Below are 21163 nucleotides of genomic sequence, written 5' to 3' on the forward strand. Positions count from 1 at the left end.
AAAAAAGCCTATTTAGGAATGTCAGTTTGACAATATGGCGTACTGGGGCCTGGATTACCAAACCAAGTAGTTTGAGCATTATTACTGGCAGATGTTAAGGGGATTTTTAGGAGGAGGGGCTGTGGACAATGATAGTGGATAATATTTAGACATGTTCAGTTAGAGTCCAGTGTGGATGTGCAGAGAAAGGCCCTACTTAGCCTTTTGTGATTGAGAATTAGATCCAGAAAAGGAAGGTAGAGAGAGATGGAGGTTGTGGTCTTTGACTTGGTTATTATGGATGTAACCAATGTAACAGTGAAAAGATTTAACTGATAGACAGTGCTTGGAGGGGAGGACTGGAGGAGTGAGGGCAGAAATTTGGCACTGCCCACGTTTCTCAGGTGGGAGGAGGTAGGCGAGCAGCAGCTAGACTCAGAGCAGAATGGAGGGAGGGAAGCCTGAGAGTATGATGGCACCAGGCCAGGTGAGAAGAGCGTTTCATCAAGCAGGGGAGAAAAACATTGATACAGAAAGTCAGGGTATCTTTCAAGAGCTATTCTATAATGTTTTTACATGAGATATTTATATAAACCATTTACAATTTTTTGTGCTAAAAATAGATACAAGAATTCCACATATTTTTCAGGTCATCATTAAAAATTGCACCTAAATGAAACCACCAAAATAATTATGTGTTTATTACCTTTTCTTGTTTATTGTCTGTCTGCCTTCCACTGAAAGCTTAGTATATTCTTGGGTCATGTATTCACACACAGCCAGTTTGACTGTAGAGTCCTACAAAATGCTGCAGCCTCAGTGGTTTCAGCCAGAAACATAACTTCAGTAGATCTGGTTATTTGATGGAATCAACCAATTGAAATGATGAAGTAGTCTAACAACTTGCTTTTCTTTTTATGCGTGATGATGGCAGATAGGATCATCAGAGTTCTTTTGTTAATAAAATTAGTTTTAATTTAATTTAATTTAGGGGCCTGAAAAGTTGTTTTCCTTTAAGAATCATGGCTTCTCCAATCTAGTTGCCTGGTTGGTTGAACATAGGTCAAGTCTTTTTGTTTAATGGTATTGCATGTCTCAGATCCTCTATTCAAATCAAGGCTTGTACTCTGAAGTAGTAGCTAATAAAGAGGCAAGGACAGCAAGAACCTTCCTCAATAAATACTTGAGGTAATAAATAATAAGGCATGATTAATGTAAAGGACTAATCAAAAGAAAATTCTGTATACTTAAGGAAAATTTTATTTTTAGAAACATGAAGTTAGAAGGGCACTTGTGTCATTTTGCAGATTATTGTTTCCAAAGAGCTTTCTGTTATCATTATAACCTAAACTATTTATTTATTATTACTAGAATGTCTTCATTTGGCATTTTACTTTTTGTAGTTCATCAGAAGAGGAACGAAAGTGGTAGTAACAAGATTTGGTCTAAAATATGAGTTAGCACTATTTACAGTAGCCAAGACATAGAAGCAGCCTAAATGTCCATCAACAGAAGAATGGATAAAGAAGACGTAGCACATATATACACAAAGAATATACTCATCCATAAAAAATAGTGAGATAATGCCATTTGCAGCAACATGGATGGAACTAGAGATTATCATACTAAGTGTAGTCAGACAGTGAAAGACAAACATCGTATGATATCACTTTTATGTGGAATCTAAAAACACGATACAAATGAACTTATTTGCAGAGAAGAAACAGACTCACAGACTTTGTAAACAAACATGGTTACCAAAGGGGACAGGTAGGGGCAGGGAGAGATGGACTGGGGGCTTGGGATTGGCATATATATATATTGAGGTATATGGAATGATTGGTTTAAAGAGGACCTGCTATATAGCACAGAGAACTCTACCCAATATTCTGTGATAATGTATGTGGGAAAAGAATCTGAAAGAGAATAGATAAATGTACATGTACAACTAAATCACTTTGTCGTGCAGCAGAAATGATCACAACATTGTAAATCAACTATACTTCAATAAAACTTTAAAAATGAAAAAAAGTGAGTTAATAATTTCCTTTAAGACTATATTTTTGGGAAAGCCAAGACTCAGTTCTTCCTAATAGAGGAAAAGGGCTTTTATCATTATAGAATTAGCAGTTATATGACTCCTATCATAATGGGTCAGGCACTTTTTAATAAGTATTACAAAAATTAACATTTAATTATTGAGATGAGGCCCCATATCCAAAGCTTCCTGATAAGATAACCCACTGACATAAATTCACCATGTTAGAATCCTGAAAAGTGTATTTTATGGAGACCAAAAGGAAGAGGAGGCTAGCTCTTAAAAGGAAGATTAGTGTGCAACCCAGGGCAGGGAAAGTGTGAAATGGCAGCCCAAACTTGGAATAACAATATACTACTTTATCTTTATTTTGATGCCTATTTGTCTTGTTGATAAACAAAATAAACTGGATCTGTTTTGCTTGTTTTTTGGTAGGCTTAAATTGCTGACTGCTACAAAGTTATAAAAGGTATCAGGAGATCAACCCAAATGGCAGAGCCAAAAGGATCCTTACATTTTTTGTAGTCAGATGACTCTAAAACCTAAATTGAGAGGCTTATTTTAAATGCAGAGTCTGGGTCTCACTCCAGAGATTTGGATTTTAACTTGGTTGGGAATGAGACTCAGGGATCTGCATTTTAAGAAACACCCATATGATTCTGATTAGCCAAAGATTAACCTCACTTTAAGAAATACTGACTTAATCCAATCCCTTCATTCAACACATAGAGAAATAAAAACTTAAGAGATGTGAGTTAGCTTTTTCCAGCAAGTCATAGAACTTGAACTAGATTAATTGCTGATATTCATTTTAGTTGTTGATTAATGTTACCCAAACTCAGATTCAGTGGTGCCACATTGGCTCTGCTACTGATGTTTCCACAAGATGATCTTTCATAGAAACTAACATTCCTTAGGCAATAAGAATCAGCAAATGTCTTGGGAGGATTTAAGGAGCTGGCAAAGAACATCTGGGTATCTCTTAAGTGAAGTAATGTCTCCTTAATGAATTTGAGGTTGAAAGTTATTATGATGAGTTACACAACTCTTTTGATACATAATGGTTATGATAAAAGGTGCATGCTTCTAACAGTGATTTTAAATTTCTTTTGTCATTTGTCAATTAGGTAATTTTGGTCATTCAGTTCCGTTTTTTTTTTTTTTTTTCCTTTTCCTGAAGCTTTAACACTTTTAATTGGGATAAGAAAAATGCCAGTGATAATACCTTATTAAAATTCCCACATTTTTTAGTTATGAGTCTGTCTTTTGCTATCCAAATTCTGAAATGTTAACTTTTTGATAAATCTATACTGACACTTTAAGGGAGGAGCCTTAGACTGCATTATCCCAAGTGTATTCCAGCCTGACTCCCAGCCTAGTGTATCTGTAATTGTCTTTAGTTTGAAAATTGGTTGCCTAATCTCATTATAGACTCTTGTCAAAAGATGTCCCTGACCTCCCAGTTCCTAATGATTCTGGAATTACCAGCAGATTCTGCTCCTTCTTGTTTATTCTGATACTTACCTAGCTAGTCCCCAAATCCTGGAAAACTCCTTTTCCTCTCTGATCTACCCATCCTGACTCTAGCCTCTGCCTAGTCACTGTCTCAACATTCAGTTCCACAGTTTGATCTTCTTTCACATTTCTTAAGTGCCCTGAAGTGTTTAACCTAAAATTCTACCACGTCCCTGAAATAATCTGTTTTTGTTTTGTTTTGTTTTGTTTTGTTTTACCATTGTAACAGGTTTTATAGTGTCATATAAATTGGATATTGGGCCTCAGTCACAGAGAATTGTGGCTTAAGATGCAAGTCCTCTAGAATGATCCAGGGAAAGTCCCTTTTTCATGTGCCGCATCTCCAGCTTGGGGAGGCAGGATAAAAATCATGATGCAATGTATTCTGAAATATTTAATTTTCTCTCCCCCCCAAAAAATGATAGTTATACTCAAGTGTCTGATGGATACATAAAAGATTTCCTATTTTCATCTACCTAGAATTCATTCAGGGTTTTTTTTTAGTAGCAGATAGGAAGAGCCTATAACAGAATAAAGCTACTTTGATAATAAATATTTAAAATAAAACCCTTTTTGGTTTCATATGGGCAAGTCGAATCATAGTATTTGTAAAGATTGTATAGGACCCTGTAGATGATTACACTACAGATTTTCTACCATGACATTGGAGAATGGACTGCATTTTAAAAAGCTACCCTGTTGGGCTTATTAGATTCCCAGGGGGTTTGCTAAATGCTATACTTTCCTTTGTAAATGTTCTTTAACTATTTCAATTAAATGGTGATTTATTTTAAAAATCAGCAATAACAAATGTGTAATAGAAGCCAAGATTACAGAATGCTTAATCTTTAACAAATACATTCAGAGCCATTTCATATTTATTTAACATACAATTGCTGTCTAATTTAATCTAAATTAAGTGGTTGCTTGAAACCTATAATTTACAGGGTTCCTGAACCTCCTTTTATGGTAGGAAAAATAAGAAATCATCAGTTTTGCCCAGAGGGTAGATACTTATCTTTTAAAATCAGGTATTTTTGTCTTGAAATTAAAAACCTAGGTCATTTGGGAGATGGAATTCCAAGGAATGTTTTTGGCAATGAGATAAATACCCTCATTTTCCTTAGAAGAGAATAATTTGGTTTTATACCATTTAACAAACATTTAAAATTTTGCTGATACTTACCTGGCACTTTGACAATGAATTATCTATCATCTGTCTTTATAGGCATCTGTTTGTGAGAAACGCATACATTAAGATTCAATAGTGGGTTTTTTGCAATTGTTTGATTGTTTTTAAAGAAAAAGACCATATAACTTTTGGGTACTATGCATCAGGTAATATATTAGCTGAAAATATCAATTGAAAATAAGCAATTAGTTGTGAAGTAACCACAAGGACAGGTCGAACAAAGTAGTAGGTAAAATTTTTGGCAGTGGTCACTACAAATGTTGTTGTGACCATCATTATCTTGGCTGAATTTGGGGAGTGTAGTCATAAATTAATGCTATATTGAAGTTGAAAAGCAAGCTTAGTTCCAAGAGTTAATTTGAAAAGGAATTAGGGGTTCTTTTGATGGGGGACAGTGTGGTGATAATATCTTTCTTTTTAAACTGGTAATATCAGAAAAATTAAGGTAGATATTTTTTTGAAAATCAATTTTTATGAATGTGGGTTAACGCTTGAATAAGAATGGTTCGCCATTATTACCATTTAGTGAATATCATTGAGACACAATTGGTGCTGCGACTGTAGCACTCATACATTAAACTGGTACTTCACTATTATTTGCATTTAATCACGGCTGAGAGGTTTGAAGGACAGCATTAGAGTCCACAAAGTGCTTTCTTATTACAGCTCTGCCATTGACTGTGTTGCTTGAGCAAGTTAATTTCTTTTTAATTCATTCTCTCACTGGGCAATTGTGTGACCATTAAATGAGATAATGTGTTTCAAATATATAGCATGGTGCCTCCTGATGTTAGGTCTCACTAACATTAGTTTCTAAGTGATATAAGGATAAGAACTATCTTTGTTGTATTCAAAAGGATATTCTCATTGGCCAGCACAGTTCCTGTTACATAGTAGCTTCTCAAAAGATATTTCTTCAATGAATGAATCAGCCACAATGATTTTGAGCCCTCTTGAAGAGATAGTACTCTAGTTTCCCTCTGTAAAAATAAATTAATGAAATTCCTTATAAGTTCTATAGAACTGTTGAACAAATAGTCTGTGACAGGGACTTGAGTCTTCTCTTTGGCTGTTGTATTTCTTTGGACCTGAACTTCCTCAGATGCTCTCCCTCCCCAGTCTTTGAGAAAGATTTTTTTACTTGTATTTGCCACAGTATTTTTTAAAAAACATCCTTAAGAAAGGAAAATAGTTACTCTAAGGTAGATATATCATCTGAGCATAACATTTTTCAGTACTTTACTTTTCTTCAGAAATTGCTTTCTTGTATCATCATGGGTCCTGAATCCAAAAAGTTGGGTTTGTAATTTGAGAATGTGGATTCCAGAATCAGAGGGTTTAAATCCTACCTCTGCTGTTTTACCTTGGACAGAGTACTTAATCTTTCTTTCTTTGTTTCCCATCTCTACATTGAGAATAATAGTAATACTTCTTTCTTAGGCGTGTGTCTGTTGACCTCAGTTGAGCATTAAATAGTTTGTAAGGAGCCAACCCTGCAATAAGTTCCATATATACTTTAATAATTAACACACATTTATCCAGGTCCATAAAGTTAGCTTCAAGTCTCTCTACTATTTATACATCAGTCATTTAATTAACATATTGAATGCTAAGCACTGTACTAGGCACTGGATATATAAAGCCAGGCAAGATGTGGTCCTTGTTGGCTAGCTGGTTATAGCCTCGTAGGGTGAACTCACAAATTAAGGACTGTATAGAGATAAATCAGTGTGAAGGGAGCATGTAGAAGCAATTCATTGCACGGGGGTTCAGGATGTTGTTTACACTAAATTTAAAAGATGAGTAGGACATTGCTTCAAGCTGCAGCATAGGTAATAGATGCAGCTTAGATTCTGTGTTGCTGCAGCTGTGGTGTAGCTCACAGCTTCAGCTCTGATTTGACCCCTAGCCCAGGAACTTCCATATGCCACAGGTGTGGCCATAAAAATAAAATTAAAAATTAAAAAAAAAAGATGAGTAGGCATTAACTGGATGTGGATAGGACATTTCATTGGTAGAAGCTCAGAACTGTGGGCATTGTTCGATTGCTTTGTTCAGCACATTGTAGAAATAGTTATGTTTAATTCAAAGGAAGAGTGAATGTGGGGGCATGGCAGAAGATGGGCCTGGAGAGAAAGACCATGTTTTGAAGGCTTTGAATTTAGTCCTGAAAAAATTTGAGAAGCCAGTGATAGATGGTTGGGTGACTGGTGTATTGAACTCATTGCAAGTGAGCCTAAGGTTTTTTGCTGGCATGTTTGACCATCTCCAGACCCAGGGTCTTCTCCTAGCTTACACACTCTTTCATCCATATAAGACCTCCCACAGTTCCTTAAGCACAAGATGTATTAGTTTCAAAAGCCTTGCATCATCCATTCTGATGTGGCCAGTGGTTAACAGAGCCCTTGTTTCTTAAGAAGAGTTCACAGTTATAGAAATCTTCCTGCCTGGAAAAGATCACCTAATTTATATAAACTCATATTTATCCCAGATTCAAATTCTCCTGTTCTTTTGAACAAAGTAACCCACAGGTTTTGGCTTTGGTTGAGGGTAACAGAGAAGCCAGCAGCACTGACTCTATTTGAAGTATCTCATGACTGAAAACTCATAACTTACTTCTTCCAGCAACCTATCTATTGGGTCTGTTTTTCCAGACAATCTGCTTAGGCATTGTCAAGGTACTTATCTTATTCCTCAGCATCCTAGTGAAGGAAGTGGGTAGAGAATAGTGAGGACAGATGAACCCTTTAGGCACATGGTGGTATGGATTAGTTTCTTCATCTTAGTGAAAAGAAAACATGTTTTATGTGTGCGGATATTTTGAAAAAAATATTGGGGGCTCTTCTCACTTTATGTGTGTGGATATTTAAAAAAAAAAAATACGATGGCAGAAGGATTGGTGGTTAAGGCTTCGGAGTCTAAAACCTGAGTTGAGTCCTGACATTGCTATATTCTAGTTCTGTGACTTTGGGAAGTGACTCAACTTTTCTTTGTTTGCTCCTCTGGTAAGCTGGATACTCTCCGTAGCTACCTAATTAGGTTGGTGTGAAGACTAACTGAAACATTTCTGTGAACCCTAGGACTTGGCACAGGATAAATACTGTAGAATTGCTAATTGTCATTATTTGTTACTCTTTCAGTTTCCCTTACACTTTCAATTTTACTTCATGGACTGTTACTCTGTTATTGATTTGTGTTAGGCCTATAGTATATTCAGGGGTATGTGGAACTGTAATAACTTAAAACACCATCCATATATTACCTTACAGTTCTATAGGTCACAAGTCTGTGCAGACTCCACTGGGTTCTCTGCATCAGGTCTCACAAGGTTGACATCAAAATATCAGCCAGGGTGCTCCTTATTCTGGAGATTCTGAGGAACATTCCTCTTTGGATTTCATCAGGAATTTAGTCCTTTACAGTTGTAGATCTGAAGTCCCCTTTTCCTTGCTGGCTGGAAACTACCAACATTCCTTCTCACATGGTCTCCTACATTTTCAAACTATCAGTGGTACACAAGTTCCAATTATGCTTCAGATCTCTCCAGTTTTCTCTTATAATACCAACTGGTGAAAAGTCTTTGCTCTTAAAGGGTCCTTGTAATTAGATTATCTCACCCCCACTCCACTGCCCCACCCTGTTCCTCCCAACACTTCCTGAAATCTGCCTTTTGATTGACTCAAAGCCAGTTGAAACATCTTTCTACCACACTACAGGTGTATATATGATACACACAGCTTCCATCTACACTCAAAGAGGGTAAGATAATATACAAGTACAAAAGTTACTAGGGGGTCATCCTGGGAAATCTGCCTATCCTACTCCCTAACTGAAATGGAATCAAGTAAACTTGAATAGAATATACTGATTCTAAATTTAATTCATCCTTTCAGTGGCATGTACTGAACATCTACTATGTACCAAGCTATATGCTAGATTTGAAAGTCTTAATTCTTGGTGGTTTATTTTTTGAAAAAAAATTTAAAGAGTTGGATTGTCTGGAAAGATGGGTTTCTCTTCTCCAAACTTATTTTTTCATTACCCTTTTGCTGTCTGGAATTACAATATATGTGGTATAACTGAGTAACTCTAGAACTAAGTTTACTAATAGAAAGACCAAATAAATGAAAAGAGTGATACCATTTAGAATATATTGCCTGTTTATCTAAGAGAGCTTTTAAATCATGCAGAGGGCTGATGGGCTGGGTGAGGAAATAATAGTTATTGATACCGCCTGAGTGTCAAGTGTTGGGTGGATGCATTTATATATACATATGTATATATATATGTGTGTGTGTGTGTATAAACATATATATATTGTTTTATTGGAGTATAGTTAATTTATAAGGTTGAGATAATTTCTGCTGCACAACAAAGTGACACAGTCATACATATACACATATATATTAAGTCATTGAAACTAACAAACATGACTGTTCCTCCATCAGAAGTTGGAAGCTGAGGCAAAGATAAACATTTAAAATGTTTGCACATTTTAAATGTTTGAATATGTCCTCTATATCTTCTGAGTTTCCTCTCAGCAGATGTGTGTTTTCCATCTATTAAGTTTTATAAAAAGGTGTTTATTTTATAACAGTCGTCTTTATGCTAAATTTTATTTATCTGTGCATGTGTCCCTTATATGTAATTTAATTCTTTAGAATCAGGCACTATGTCTTATTCACCCATGTATATCCCTAGCTATTGTTAGAGTGTGTGCTCAGCAAATACTGGCTGAATTTGAGTAGTGCAAAGTACTGTAATGGGCTCAACATTGCTTAGCATGAGTCTGTCCTGCTCTAGTTCCATACCTCTTGGCCAATTATGCGTGAGCATCGATGAGAGAATAGATCCCATGTGTTTAATGCATTATTGAAAACAGCAGTTAAAACTAGCGATTGGCAATCAAATTGCAGTTGGGGTTTGGCAAAAACAGTTTTGTTGAGGGGTGGGAAGGAATGGGACTATGATATCCAAAAGCATTTTCTAGGGATTTTTTTTTTCTCCTCACTAGTTTTATATTTGTGTATTTTAAGGGAAATTTAATTCACATGCTTCTGGTTTGTTTACACTTCCCACACCAAAGCCATGATTTCTAAAAGCCATTTGGTGTCTAGGAACTCTCTTTAAAGTTCCTTTTGGACTGGAAATCATGTCTGAAAAAATGGCCAGTCCAGTGTCTGTTGAGTTGGCTGTATGGTGGGAAATGCTTTGAGTTTTCACCCCCAACTCTGTAGTTAGCTATTGGCCTCGATAATTGGTCTTAGTTTCCTCAACCTTAAAATGAAAGGATTGGAATATATAATCTTTTTTTTTTTTTTTTTTTTTTTTTTGTCTTTTGTCTTTTTTGTTGTTGTTGCTATTTCTTGGGCCGCTCCCGGGGCATATGGAGGTTCCCAGGCTAGGGGTTGAATCGGAGCTGTAGCCACCGGCCTACGCCAGAGCCACAGCAACGCAGGATCCGAGCCGCGTCTGCAACCTACACCACAGCTCACGGCAACGCCGGATCGTTAACCCACTGAGCAAGGGCAGGGACCGAACCTGCAACTTCATGGTTCCTAGTCGGATTCGTTAACCACTGTGCCACGACGGGAACTCCGGAATATATAATCTTAAAATTCATTTCTAGATCTAAATTTTTGTGATTGAAATATTTTATTAAAAAATATAAAGACTGGAGGTCCCATCATTGCTCAGTGGAAACATATCTGACTAGTATGCATGAGGACACAGGTTCAATCCCTGGCCTTGCTCTCTGGATTACGTATCTGGTGTTGCCGTGGCTGTGGTGTAGGTCACAAACACAGCTGGGATGTGGCATTGCTGTGGCTGTGGTGTAGGCTGGTAGCACAGTTCTGACTCTACCCCTAGCCTGGGAACTCCACATGCTGCGAATTAGGCCCAATAAACTGAATACATGAATAAACTGAATTCCTGCTATATGCCAGCCTGTTCAATATACTGTATGTGTATATATAAATATATAGGTGTCTTTTATGATTAGATATTTATTTATTTCAAATCTCTAAGGTAGAATAAATAATTCTTAGTTGTATTTACAGGTGAAAAACTGAGGTTCATGTATTTGAAGTATAAGATTTATATATAAAACTGTGGCACAGAGTAGGCATTTAGTAAGAAATTATTGATTTGTAGATAGATGGATCAAGAATGGATGGATCAGTAGTCAAAATGTAGTCAAATTTCTTGCCATTTTATTCTCAGGAACTCCTGAGGATTAAAGTTTTTCAATTTTATTTTTATGAAATACTGGTTTGGAGCATTCTAATTGTCTCACACTTTGTTTAAGATAGAAATCAACTATTGATTTGTTTTCAAAAGGTGCTGAGGATATAAACTTACCTCCTGGAGCATTACTGACTAGAACAGTAAAAGGATTTTTACCATACTTGCAAGTGCCTTCTTAAAACATATGCAGTATTTATAGGGCTGCTTGGAAAAAGCCAACTGAAAGATTTAATGATAATAATCTCCATATTTCTTCTAAAATTGATTTCCGGTTTCAATGAACTTGGAAAGAGTCCTAGGACATCAAATAAAGATCTTAACATGAAATGAATCTTCAAAATATGTTCATAAATTTACATTTTAAACATGACCGGAAAATATATACCTTTTCATTATTAAGGTGATACTTTAATGAAAAATTTTCATTTGCATGGAATAAGGCTTTTTTGGCTACAGATGAAAGGATTTTATGGTAGCGACAATGGTTTTGTGAGTTAAATGATCCCAACATCATCAGGAACGCATCACAAGTGCCTACCATATGAATTACAGCATCATGAGTCTTAAAAAGGTGTTTCTGTGGAAAGCATTCTTCCCATCTGCAACAATCAGCTTCTGCTTTGAAGTCCTGCTAGAGAGCCTCACAGTACATGAGACGACCACATGCTACCCAAACTTCTCTCTCAACTTGAGTTTGACTGCATTTTCCTAAAGAACAACATGGTAACTTAATGACTAAGGGGTTTAGAGAGGAAGATGCCTGCAGTTTCTGTAATTATACTTTACTGTTTGTGCATCCTTCAGTTGATTCTCCTGGACGTAACTATGGAAAATATGCCAGTGGATGTGCACAATTAAATTTCAAATTAAAACAGGACAAAAATGTCTGCTCCCTACTGTATTGAATCTGCAGTGATGTCTTCATAAACATTCCAGGCCCAAGTAAAAATAATCCTTAAAAAATGAGTAAAATTGTTATCAAGGCTTTTTAACCATATTAGAAAGAGTTGCATCAGTAATTATTAGGTGTCAGTGTTTCAAAAGAGACTATCACCGCTACCGACTCACTCCACTGCCTCTGCTGAATGGCAGCATGTGGGTGGGGAATTGCATCTATCATTCTTGCTTTTTTACTTGAAGCTCTTCTCAGTGGAAGAGAGGCTATGGCTGTGGTGTATGCTGGCTGCTACAACTCCAATTTGACCCCCTAGCCTGGGAACTTCTATATCCTGCTGGTGCAGCTGTGAAAAGATGAAAAAAAAAAAAAAGTAATAATAATAATCAAGTGTAAGTGAATGAATGAATCTGAACAGAAATTTCTACCTAAAGATGCTCTTCTAATTCTCTTTCTCAGTGGTGTCTCAGACCTGGTAGTTACCAGTTCAGCTGTGTTTGGTCATCAAAACAAATGATTTCTTACAATGTAGCTTCCTTCTCATGCTTGCAGTTTTTTGTTTATTGTTTTTTCCCACCACCCCTGCAGCATGTGGAAATTCCCAGGCTAGGAGTCACATTGAAGCTGCAGCTGCAGGCCTACACCACAGCCATAGCAACGCCAGAACCGAGCCACATCTGAGGCCTATACCACAGCTCAGAGTAATACCGGATCCTTAACCCTCTGAGAGGGGCCAGGAATCCTCACTGATACTAGTTGGGTTCATTATCATTAAGCCACGACGGGAACTACACACCAAAACCTCATTTTCTTGTCTCTGAAAAAAATATTAAATAAGTTGAAATTATGGTAGTGGTTCAAATGACCAGTTTCACTGGATCTGAGTAGCATCTGTGACCTATGCCACAACTTGCAGCAACACTGGATCCTTATCCCACTGAGCAACACCTGCATCCTCGTGGACACTATGTTGGGTTCTTAACCCACTGAACCACAATGAGAACTCCTCATGCTTGTGATTTAATATTGATTTAATTTTTTTCTTCTGTTTTTTAAATTTTTTATTGCCTTTGAAATGGATTAGCAATGAGATCCTGCTATGTAGCACTGGGAACTAATGCTAATTTAATATATATTGCTTTTTAAAACAACTAGGCTACATATAGGATTCTTTATCAGTAGTAATAGTAAGAGTACTTTGTTAAGAGTGCTTTGTTAATGCCTCATTCTAGAAGATTTCCTCAAAAGAGCTTAAAGTACAAATTTTACTTTGAAAAAAACTATTTCTTAGTGAATTCTCTCATGGTAAAGACACCTTCTGGGGCTTATTACCAGCAAATATGTATCAATTCCAGTCACTAATCTGATCCTGCCCACCTTACTACCACAGGCATCCAGGCTTCTCTCTAAGTATTCACCCTCTTTAAAAAATTCGGAAACTAAGGATATATGTGGGTCTTAGGAACCCAGTTCCATCTCCATATCTTATCTGTGATTGCTTGAGCTCAAGACATACCCTGTCATGCAGACTTACTTTCTTACCTGATCACGTCCCTCCCATTAGCCCTTATATTCAGGACAATTGAACCTCCTTGAGAAAAACGTTGCTGGCTCTGCTTGCTGCTGTAATTTTTAACTATGCAGGTTCAGATTGTTGTGACAAGTAGGATGAGCTTTTGTGTCTTTTGTGAAGCTAGAAGTAAAAACTCTTAAATGAAACTTGTAATTATGCCCACTAAAATTATGTTACATAGGAGCTCCCTTGTGATGTAGTGGGTTAAGGATCTGGCATTGTCATTGCAGTGTCCTGGATTGCTGCTGTGGTGTAGGTTCAGTCCCTGCCTGGGGAACTTCTGCATACCACAGGTGTGGCCAAGGAAAAAATTATGTTACATAACCTCTGATCAAATAAACATGAGTACATACACCTCACTAAATCATCTTCTTCATGTGTTCTGAAAAATAATACTTGACCTTGGTAGCCATACTTAGCTTTATTAATCCCTCAAATATATGTGTAGCAGTAGTGGACACAGTAGAACTCAAGTTAATAGGAGTAAAATATTGTTCTTAAATTCTTTACTTTGATTGGAAGAGAGAGCATAGACCTCATAGAAATTTTATTGCTTTGTTTCACCTGAATGTTTCATACAAGGATAACTTGGAGTTCAGCAGCCTCAGTCTGTAGCTCCAGAGATCACATGGGTAACATGTGAGTGGAAATAAGCCCTGTAGGTAAAAGAAAGAGGAATTTGGATAGAGATCAAAGATAAGCTTTGTTCCATTCTTTCCTTCCACTTTTTACTATCCCATCTAAATTTGGTATTTTATGGAACTTTTTTTATTATTACTATTCCTGGAGGAAAAAGTGAACTTAAATCAGATTTGAGACTTTCTCCCTCTCCCCTATCCTTTTTTAAATCCATGTGGTTTGGTCTGCTCAGTAGTAACTTTAGATATATGAATTCTCAGTTGCTAGGAACCTTCAGTATGAAAGATAAGGCATAATGGCGTGATTTATTTTTATATATTTTTTACATTTCACTCTAGCCATGGCTTAGGTTACAGAAAAAGCTGTTCAAAATATTTAACAATATAATTAACAGAAATAGTTGTCTATGAGTATTATGAGTATTTCTTGCACATCTATCTTCTAAAATAGAATTGATTAATAAGTGCTGTTAACCTTGACTTAAGCCAAGGATATTTCTGAGCATTAGGCTTAAGAACTTTCCATTATACATTTTCTCTAAGCTTACCATTCTCTTTATTGTAATCAGGTAAGAAGGTGGAGTCTCATTCCTCAATCCTAAACGGCCTGTGGAAAAGATTCTAATTAATATCATCATGAGATTCATAGATGTGAAAAACACTGCAATGCTTGAAAATAGTTTTCACCTAATTTTAAAATCGTTTTTTAGAGTGTATCTTCCAAGTATTTAGAAACATAGGATAATTATAAAGTAAATATTTTGACGTCTATCAAAATAGTAGCTAAGTAGATAAAATCAACATTGAAGTCCTTCAATGTAGTAGAGAAATAAATTTATCTTGTGATTAACCCCAAGTGCTAGACCAGAACTGAAATTCTGGACAGTTCTAGTTTATTGGGTAGATATCCCAATGCATTCCAAAAATTAAAATGACAATTATGTAATTGTTCCAAAATGAAAGCAACTTAGTATGGCTTTGGGGTTTCATTGCTTGACAGTTTTATAGACTTTCATTTAGTTATACCAACTCTATTATGAGAATTTACTTTCTTTTCAAGTAAAAAACCCTAATACTTAAGAGAGGAACAAGATCAGGCTTGAAGGTAGCCCAGGTAGGCTTGCAGACCATGCATTTTCATACTGAAGATAATTCTTTCAAATTTTCATAGATATAGAAATATTTTAAGTATTATAAGTATTATATAAATGGTAGAGATTAAATAATGTCTTTTACACTTTAGAATGGTTAATACAAGATGCTACAAATTTGAATTAATATAAACATTGAAAAAATGGGTAACAAAATAGAGAAGATCGTTGGTTTGCAGGAGTTGAGGGTGGAGAGAAGGGATGAAGAGTCAAAGCACAGAGGATTTTTAGGGCCTTACAACTACTCTGTGTGGCAGCATTATATGTAATGGTTTGGTGGGTGCTGAACTCTTTTAGCTTTTCCTTGTCTGTAAAACTTTGGATCTCTCCATCAATCCTGAATGAAAGCCTTGCTTGGTAGATAGTATTCCTGTTTGTAGGTTTTATTCTCCTTTCACTACTTCAGGTTCAGCAGGTGGGTCTGACCCAGGCTCCTTTCAAATTACTGCTCCTGCCCTGGGTCCTAAAGTGTATAAGATTTTGTGTGTGCCTTTAAAAGTAGAGTCTCTATTTCCCACAGGCTTCTGACTCTCCCAGAAGTAAGCCCCACTGACCTTCGAAGTCAAACTTTGTGGGATCTTGGTTTCCCAGGACAGGTCCCCCAGGCTGGGGAACTTTATACGGGGCTCAGATTCCTTGTTCCTTGGGGAGAACCTCTGTAATTGTGGGTCATCTACCCAGGGGTATGGGTCTTGACTTTACTACATCTTTGCCCTTCCTAGCCGACTTGTTGTGGTTCCTTCTTTATATCTTTAGTTGGAGTAGACCTTCCTGATATTCTAGCCTTCCTCCTTGATATGTGCCCTAAAAATAGTTGTACTTTCTCTGTGCCCATAGGAAGAGGTGAGCTCAGTGTCTTCCTACTCCACAGTCTTGGCCACTTGTTTTCAACAATTGATTCAGCAACTTGTGGACATGTGAGCATCTGAGGATCTTGGAGCCCAGTCCAGATGTTACCCTGTAGCAGTGTGTCTATTAATTATTTTTTAAATACAATTGGCTTTAAAAATTAAATGTTTATTCCCTGCAAGTTCTTGAAGCATTTTAAAAAATGAAATGCCATATTAAACATATGGTTTTATTTATTTTTCATCTATCTTTTTTTTCCCCAGTTGTCTCTAAAATTGGGCAGGTGGATATAATGTTAAAAATTTTTAAATGTTGAATGAGAGACATTTACATTTGGCGATAGGAGAGACTACACACCCAGAAACATTCCTACATGAAAATATCAAAACTACTCCTTTAAATGTATGGATTACTTCCAAAAATACAAAGAACAGTGAGCAAATACTGTAGCTCTTGGCCACCCTGGGCTATTGCAAAGTCTCTAGTTGATGTGTTGAACATTAAAAGACTACTGCATTCTAGAAAAGGGAGTTGAAGCTTTGGGTCTATGAAGGGAGAGTTTTGATTGGAGACCAGAATAAAGAAAGGAATGTCAAAGGGCAAACTACAAAGAAAGGATGAATAGAAAAAGAAATACTGCTGAATTGGAGTTCCCGTCATGGCTCAGTGGTTAACGAACCCAACTAGCATCCATGAGGACGAGGGTTTGATCCCTGGCTTCACTCAGTGGGATAGGGATCTGGCATTGCCATGAGCTGTGGTGTAGGTCTCAAATGTGGCTCAGATCCAGCATTGCTGTGCCTGTGGTGTAGGCCAGCAGCTGCAGCTCTGATTGGACCCCTAGCCTGGGAAACTCCATGTGCTGTGGGTATGGCCCTAAAAAGACAAAAAAAAAAAAAAAAAAGACAAAAAAAAAAAGAATATTGCTGAATAAAATAGTAAGTTGATCTTAGCTATGGCTATCAATTGAGGAATTTTCAAAGGAAATTAAAAGAAAGAACTGTAGTTCTTTTTCATGACAATTTGTAATGAAGGTTTGGGGTCAACATTTATAGCATCTGGGCATTAGGGTGAAAAAAAAAGCCCTGTAATCTAAGAATTTAAAATCGATCCTGGTTGGTGGTGTTTCAGCCATCCAGCAGAAGCAAAAAAAAAATCACACTTAACTCAGATTTCAGTGATAAGTATTATATTCAACTCAGCCTTCACAGCTTTGTCGCAAATAAAGTTCTAATAAATATGAACTAAAAACAGTCCAAAAAACAAAGGAGTATTAAAATATCATGAGGATGAATCAGCAGAAATAAAAAATTATAAAATGAAGCCATAAGACTTCAAATAGCAGATACAGAATATAAAATAATTTTGCCTAAAGAAATGAAGAAATAAAACATGAATGAAAATAAGAAACTATAAAAATGATTAGGAAGTTATGAAATATAACCGAGTAGAACATCTAGTATTGAACAATATAATCGCTGAAGTCAAAATATCGGTAGAAGTATAAAAAAGCAGATTAGACACATCTGGAGAAAGAAAGTCTGGAAGATAAACCTGAAACAAAAGTATACATAATGTAGGACAGAAAGAGACATAAAAAATATGCCAGAAAACTTGAGATGTTAAGGCTGTACTGACAATGACTGCTTACATCTAATTTGGTGTCCCAAAATAAGATGGTAAAGATAATAACTTTATCTGAATAAATTTGGACACAAAAGACAAATTTCTATAAAAATATAATTTAGGAAGATATCGAAAGCATGAAAAGTCCTATAATCCCTAAAGAAATTCTCAATAGTTAAAAATCTTCCTCAAAGAAAACGCAAGAGTCAGATGGTTTTTATTGAAGATTTCTACCCAACATTCTAGGGTGAAAACTAGAAAAAATAGTTCCAAGTATAATAAAATTCAACATGGTCAATAAAAGAAGGAAATTTATAGATTAACCCCTTTCATAAATAAGCACAGGTGAAAAAAATCCTAAATAAAGTATTATTTGAACAAATCCAGCTGTGTACAAAAAAGATAATATACCACAACAAAACTCATTTTATTCCATGAATCCAGTGATGGCTTAATATTTGAAATATTAATGTAACTTACATCACTATGAAATTGTAGGAGAGAAACCATCTCATTTGGTGTTAGAATAGGATTTAATTAAATTAAGCATCTATTTATATTGAAAACTCTAATTCAGAGTAGAAATAGAAAGGTCCTTTTTTATACTGCATGTAACCACAGTAAGATGCCATTATTCACCCTCCCACATGGCAAATCATACCAAATGTTAGTAAGGATGTGACTAAACTGGGATTCATGTATATAGTGCTTCACAGAGTAGAGGTTAATTATAGTCCTTTGGAAATATACTGGATGATTTAAAAGATTTTAAGCCACAACAATTTTACTCCATTCTTGCGCATGTGCACCAAAGACGTATGAGAATGTTCATGGAGGAATTTTTTATAATTAAAAAAGCAAATATCTGTCAACAGGAGAACAGATAAATAAATTCTTCGATACTCATTATATGGCTCACTAGACAACAAAGAACTATAGCTACATGTATCAACAGAGATGAGCTAACAAAATGTGTGAAAAGAGCAAGATGCAAAAGTATAAAAGCATTTTTATAAAGTTCCAAAATGAGCAAATTAAACAATGGGAAGTAAAGGAATTATAAACACAAACTCAGGATCCTGAGATTTCCCACAGTGAGGAAGAGTTATGTTTTTAGAGAGAAGTACACAGGCAGTTTCAAAAGTATTTTCCTTAAACTGGGAGGTGAGTGAATAAGTGTCATATAATTATACTTTAACATACATAGATATTATTTTTTGCATTTATCCACTATTTCATAGCAAAAAGAATGTCCATAAAATATAATGTGATAGTTAAGTAATTTGAGGTGTTATGTATTGAAAACTTTATAATAAAGGCAGATGATGAAGACAAGAAACAAATATTAAGCAAATGGAATTGTTTGCCTTATTAATGTTAGTGCTATTCAGGTTTTTCATCCAAGTACATATAGAATGTTTTGTAAAATGTTGTAATGTGCACTGGTGAAGAGCCAGACTGACTGGTGCAGATCTTTGTTGTGAAACCTCTTAGCTGTGGGATCTTGGGTTTTAATTCTTTCCTTTGTAAAATAGAAATACTAATAGGACCTAATTCATCAAGTAATTGTGAGTATTAAGTGAGTTAGCACATGGAAAGTGCTGACAAGGGGCACTCACAGTATAAATACTCAATCAATATTAGATTCTAGAAATCAATTAACTTTTGATTTATACTTTGAAATGTTCTGTTTGTATTATGGTAGGCTTTGGTCATTTGACGAAGCAACTGATGACACTGGCTGATGGACATGTGGTGTTGGCTCTAGAAGGAGGACATGATCTGACAGCCATCTGCGATGCATCAGAAGCCTGTGTAAATGCCCTTCTAGGAAATGAGGTAAAAAATTAAAAGTGCAAAAAAAAAAGCAGGGGTAAAGGATCAGTAATGTATACATGCATATTTTTTGTCTTTTTAAAAATCACATGTACTCAGCACAATGTTGTTCTTACAATTTTAAGGAAGAAGGCAAGCCTTAGATAAGAAATGTCTTCATGTTCTCATCTTATACACTATAACTTTTGCCCAGTTATAGAATCCATATAGCACTCCCCTCGATTAGGTTATTGGCAGAGCTCAGTAAATAAAGGTAACCCTTGGGAGGAAATGGTTTGTATGTTGACCCAGCTAATAAGCATTGAAACATTGAAAAAAGTAATAAAGAAAATTTCTCTTGACATTTTCTGTAGGAATATTTTAATTCAGGGGAAAAAAGGCTTTTAAATTATTTTCATCTTTATTAAGGTATAATTGGCAAATAAAATTATAATATTTGTATCTAAAGTATACAGTGTGATGATTTGATGTGGATATACATTGTGAAATGATTCCTTCCACTGAGTTAATTTAATGTATTCATCACCTTACATAATTACCTTTTTGATGAAAATACTCAAGTTCTACTCTCTTAGAAAATTTAATTATACAATATGGTATTACTGACTATATTCACTGTGTTATACATCAGATCCTCAAGCCTTATCCATCCTATAACTGAAAGTTTAAAAACTTTTAACAGCCTGTGTCTATTCCCCCTCACTCCTCAGCCCCTGGAAGCCAGCACTCTACCCTCTGTTTCTATGCATTCAACTATTTTTCGTTTGTTTTTTGGTTCTAAATAAATGATATCACGTTGTATCATTTTTTTTTCTCTCTATTCAACTTATTTCACTTGGCCTAATACCTTCCAGGTTCTTTTATATTGTCACAAAAGACAGAATGACCTCCCTTTTTAAACACTGCATAATATTCCAGGCGGTGTGTGTGTGTTTATGTTTTCTTTATCCATTCATTTATGGAAGGACACTTGTATTGTTTCCATACTTTAACTATTGTGAATAGTGCTGCAATAAACATGGGTGTTCAGATATCTCTTTGAGATAAGGAAATAGTGCTTTTATTTCCTTTGTATGTATACCCAGAATTGTTTAATTTACTGAGGGACCTCCTACTGTTTTCCATAAGGACTATGCTTGTTTATCTTCCTACCAAGAATGCACAAGTGTTTCCTTTTCCCAACATCCTCACCAGCATTTATCTCTTCCCTTTTTGATAATGTACATCCTAACAGTGTGTGAGGTGATGTCTTATTATGGTTTGATTTGCATGTTCCTGATGATTACTGATATTGGACACCTTTCACACACATACCTTGGCCATTGTATATCTTCTTTGGAAAAACATATTCAGGTCCTCTGCCCATTGTGAACTGCTATATCTTGTTGTTTTTTTGTTTGATCGATTGGTTGGTTTTTACTGTTGAGTTTTAAGAATTCCTTGTGTATTTTAGAAATTAACCTCTTACTGGAGATGTGGTTTGTGAATTTATTTTTCCATTCAATGGGTTGCCTTTTCATTTTCCTGATGATTACCTTTTCTGTGAAGAAGACTTTTAGTTTGATATAGTTCCACTTGTTTATTTTTTGCTTTTTGTTGTCTTTTCTTCTCTAATCCAAAAA

General features: G+C 35.7%; 2 protein-coding genes across 49 annotated transcripts in view; one reads left to right on the forward strand and one right to left on the reverse strand.

Annotated features, from left to right (window-relative positions):
• Positions 1–21163, forward strand: part of HDAC9 (histone deacetylase 9) — a 967336-nt gene that overhangs the window by 867969 nt on the left and 78204 nt on the right. For all 46 annotated transcript variants that reach the window (XM_084977200.1, XM_084977210.1, XM_084977211.1 and 43 more), the window contains one exon: positions 19411–19544. In XM_084977200.1, the coding sequence (XP_084833326.1) occupies positions 19411–19544 (134 nt within the window). The remainder of the gene's footprint in view (positions 1–19410; positions 19545–21163) is intronic.
• Positions 13974–21163, reverse strand: part of LOC146400031 (uncharacterized) — a 179443-nt gene continuing 172253 nt past the window's right edge. For 2 of the 3 annotated variants that reach the window (XR_014815927.1, XR_014815932.1), the window contains 2 exons: positions 14628–14686; positions 13974–14097 (listed from right to left, as the gene is read on the reverse strand). The gene's annotated coding sequence lies outside the window, so the exon portion shown is untranslated. Of the gene's footprint in view, positions 14098–14627; positions 14687–20855; positions 20977–21163 lie in introns of those variants that run through there. The other variant, XR_014815942.1, reaches the window with a different exon arrangement.

This window comes from Sus scrofa, chromosome 9, assembly GCF_054392235.1.
Source record: "Sus scrofa isolate SSC_HxYL_T2T_F1_AM1 chromosome 9, Sscrofa_HxYL_maternal_Yorkshire_Landrace_v2.0, whole genome shotgun sequence".
Lineage (NCBI taxonomy): Eukaryota > Metazoa > Chordata > Mammalia > Artiodactyla > Suidae > Sus > Sus scrofa.